At 51.1% G+C, this 3637-nt stretch overlaps 1 protein-coding gene across 1 annotated transcript; it reads right to left on the bottom strand.

The window, feature by feature from the left end:
- Positions 1 to 1134: 1134 nt before the first annotated feature.
- Positions 1135 to 3215, bottom strand: insm1 (insulinoma associated 1). Its single transcript, XM_015378968.1, has one exon. It carries the CDS (start codon positions 2948 to 2950, stop codon positions 1724 to 1726), a length of 1227 nt encoding a protein of 408 aa, XP_015234454.1. The 5' UTR covers positions 2951 to 3215; the 3' UTR covers positions 1135 to 1723.
- Positions 3216 to 3637: the final 422 nt, after the last annotated feature.

Below are 3637 nucleotides of genomic sequence, written 5' to 3'. Positions count from 1 at the left end.
GTTTTTTCTCTGGCCAGAAGTTCGATGGCAAATCCTCCCTCTTCAAGTTGGCGATCCAACGACCAACCCGTCCGTGACGTCACTGCCGGAAGATGGCCGCTCCCAGACTCAGTGATCACGATAAAAAATCATTATTATTTTTTTTTTACACTAAATTCATTAAATCACCATGAAATAATTAGTTTTACGTATAAATAATGATCTATTGATTAACACAAATAGATTAAATCCATAAAACATTTGCATTTTGTAAAGGAGAACATCATCAGCATACGGTTCAATCACCCTGTAGATTATTACCTCATAGATTAATGTTTCCAAGCCTTTAATTCTCTTCATTCTGGTGGATTTCTGTCAGTTTCAAGACATTTATGATGTAAAACTTTATCAGACCGAAAAATGAATATGAGTCCAGAATTGGGGGCTTCATAAAAATCTGGTTTATTACCTGCAGAGGGACCGACTCCAGACCCCCACAGCTGCTCTTCTTTGACTGTCCTGTTCTGCTCTGAAGTCACACATCAGTTCTACGTCATGATATTGATCAGAACTAGAAACACGGATCTATACCTGCAAACAGGTTTGCTGTTTACACTAAGAGGTGGTTAAAACCAATGAGGTTCCAGCATCGGATAAAAGGTCACCTTTTCCAACATCAGCTGACGTTGCTTTACTTATTTGAGCCGCTTTAAAAACACCTTTAAAGCTCTAAATCCTTCTAAAATTTGACCTTTGACCTCTGAGGGCCCTTTATTTGACCTCTGAGGGCCCTTTATTTGTCTTCTCAGAAGGAAACCATGAAACCATCAGATGGAAACCATTTTCGGATTAAAGTTTAAACAAATTTATTTAATGTTGATTTATTTTTAATCAGTTTATCATTGTATCTTTATTATATATTTTTCTTACATTTTCCTTAATTAAAAAGAAAGAAGGTACGGGTTTTAATTAATAGTCAGAAAACAAAAATATGAAAGTATAGAAACAAAATTCACTTCATTAAACCCTTCAGAAATAAAACAAAAAAATGAATTTTGGCGAGATTGTTTCCATCTAGAACTTCCTCTTAAGATGCTTTTTATAGAAGAATCAAAGAGCTCAACTGGGACATAATGATGAAAGAAAAACAGGAAATCTGATTCTCAGTTTGGTTTTATTGTTTTTTTGGACACTTAGCAAAAAGTTACTGCAGAAACATCCAGAGCAGTTTGAGAGCAAAACACACAGAAACACAAGAAGTGAGCAATAAATAAAGGAGAAGGTGATTGCAGAAGCGGCTGATGACATTACTGATTGTTTTAGAGACACTTGAACACATCACAGCCCCAAGACAACTCAACTGATTACAGCAATAAATAATTAATAAATAGAGTAATAAATAAAAGTGATGTTTTAAGGCGGTTTGACAGCAGAAGGCGGCTCTAAGTGAAGAAGCGGTACAGCTACTCTATCCTCTGCCTGCTGCAGCTACTGATCCAGTCCTATTAAAGCTACAGTGATGGGAACAGGCCTGTCCAGAACCAGACCGGGTCGATTTGGACCGGACCTCTCTTAGGTCTACCAGCTAATAGCACTTGTGCAGATTCTAAAGTTTCCCCCAATCGGAGGAAAGTGCCCATGAGCAAGGCACCCTGTCCCAGCAGCTCTGAGTTTCCTCTCAGAGAAAAGCTGCAAAAAAACATAAAAAGGCAAAATTTCGGAAAAGTGGGAAAAATTCCCGGCCTCAGCAGGCGGGGCGCAGCGGCACCTGCAGCAGGATCACCTGGCGGCTCTCGGACGGGTGGCACTTGTTGATGTGTCGGGTGAGTCCCGGCGAGCTGTGGAACAGGGCGGGGCAGTATTTGCAGGGAAACACCTGGGCGGAGTGCAGCAGGCGGAGGTGGCGCTCCTGGCCGCCTCTGCTGCTGAAGCTTTCCCCGCACACGGGACACGCGTGTCCGGTGGACGCGCTGAGGTTGAGCGGGCCCGCGCTGATCCCGCAGCCTTGCGGCTCCTTGTGGTCCTGCTGCGGCTCTGCGGGTTTCTGGTGAGACGCCAGGTGCTTCCTCAGGTACGCCTGGCGCTTGAACCTTTTCCCGCACTGAGGGCAGTCATACAGTCCGTCCTCCGAACCGGACTCGGACGGTTCGGGGCTGGATGAGTCTCTGTCGCTGCAGTCCTTGCCGGATGCCGCCGGCTCGCTGTGCGCTCCGCTCTGCGGCCTGGGTTTGTGCCACCGCCGGTGGGAGGCCAGGTTGGCCGGGCAGCTGAACACCTTGTCGCACTCGGGACAGCGGTACTCGACCCGAACTATCCTGGAGCATTTGTGCTGCGCCAGGGAGAACGGGTCCTGGTAGGATTCGCGGCACAGCTGGCAGACAAACCCATCCAGGAGGGGGCGCTCACCGCCGGTCGGCTTCTGCTCCAGCGGAGCCTCCTTGATCTTCAGCCCCAGGACCGGGGACGTGGTGACGTCGTCCTCAAAGTGCAGTTTCCGGATGGCTTTGGTCTTCTTGGAGGGGGGCGCCTTGGCTCTTCGCTCCGCGTCACCCGCCGGCCGCTTGGCCCCTGCCGTGGGGAGAGCTCCGGAACCGGTCTTCAGATCGATGGGGGCGAACAGGTGGTCCAGCGCGGGGAGAGCAGCCGGCGTGGGGAAGGACTCTGCGGAGACCGGGGAGCCGAGGCTGAAGCGCCGCTCCGAGGCGCGCTCATGGTCCTGACTGACGGGTCGGGTGGGGCTGTAGAGAGCCTGGCACACCGTCTCTGGATTCCCGAACTGCACCGGCTGGGCGGCTGGATGTGATGCCGGAGCAGCGGGCGCCGCTCCGCCGGTCTGAGCGCGCGGGGGGATGAAGGAAAGGCGCGGCGGAGGCGCATCGGCGGCCGCGCGCTCCGCCTCCTCCTCGGAGCGGACCCGGTAGGACACCGGGGTGGTTCTCCTGCTCCTCTTCACCAGGAAGCCTCTGGGCATGTTCGGTCCGGACGGGAAGATGGAGGCGCTTCAGGTTCGCTGCGGGAATCAAATAAGAGCTGCGCGTAAAAGCCAAACATCGGCGGCGCGTTTCCGCTCCTTCCTCCGGTTCTGATCCACTGTTGTTCTCAGATCAACATAGCTGCACTGTTTTTAAGTCCACATGATGACACCGCTCCCAACCTCCCCACCGACCAATCAGGAGCGGCCCTGATCCCCGTGGATTTGGGGAGTGGGTGTGGGAGGGGGGGTGTTTGCAGATTGGAAAGCAGATGTACCTGAGGGGTTTTATTAGCCCCCCCTCCCCCCTACGACACACGCCAGCAGCCTCCTGCTTTCACGGTCTGATGACTTTCTATAGAATCCACGCGTGTCCTGCTCCGGGTGGGTTCCCGTTAAACTTTGGATTCAAACTGAGCAGAAATGTCTTTAAAATCAAATCAGCTTTATTCAGAAAATGTTTCATTCTGCATCAAACTCCAGGATCGATGAGGGCGTTTCACAAACCGAACCCTGAGCTGGACCCACTGGCCCCTCGGCGGAGGGGCCCCGCAGCCCGGGGGCCGCGCTGACAGTTAACTCCGTCTTTCAAACATACATAATTAACGAGCAGAGGAGGGAACCTGCTTTGCATCACAATGGAAGCTGAGCTGCAGCTCCTCCTGATTGAAGGAAATTGCACAGTTG

Source organism: Cyprinodon variegatus, unplaced genomic scaffold, assembly GCF_000732505.1.
Source record: "Cyprinodon variegatus isolate N-32 unplaced genomic scaffold, C_variegatus-1.0 Scaffold183, whole genome shotgun sequence".
Taxonomy (NCBI): domain Eukaryota; kingdom Metazoa; phylum Chordata; class Actinopteri; order Cyprinodontiformes; family Cyprinodontidae; genus Cyprinodon; species Cyprinodon variegatus.
Note: the sequence above shows the minus strand (reverse complement) of the source record. Positions and strands in the feature narration are given on the sequence as shown.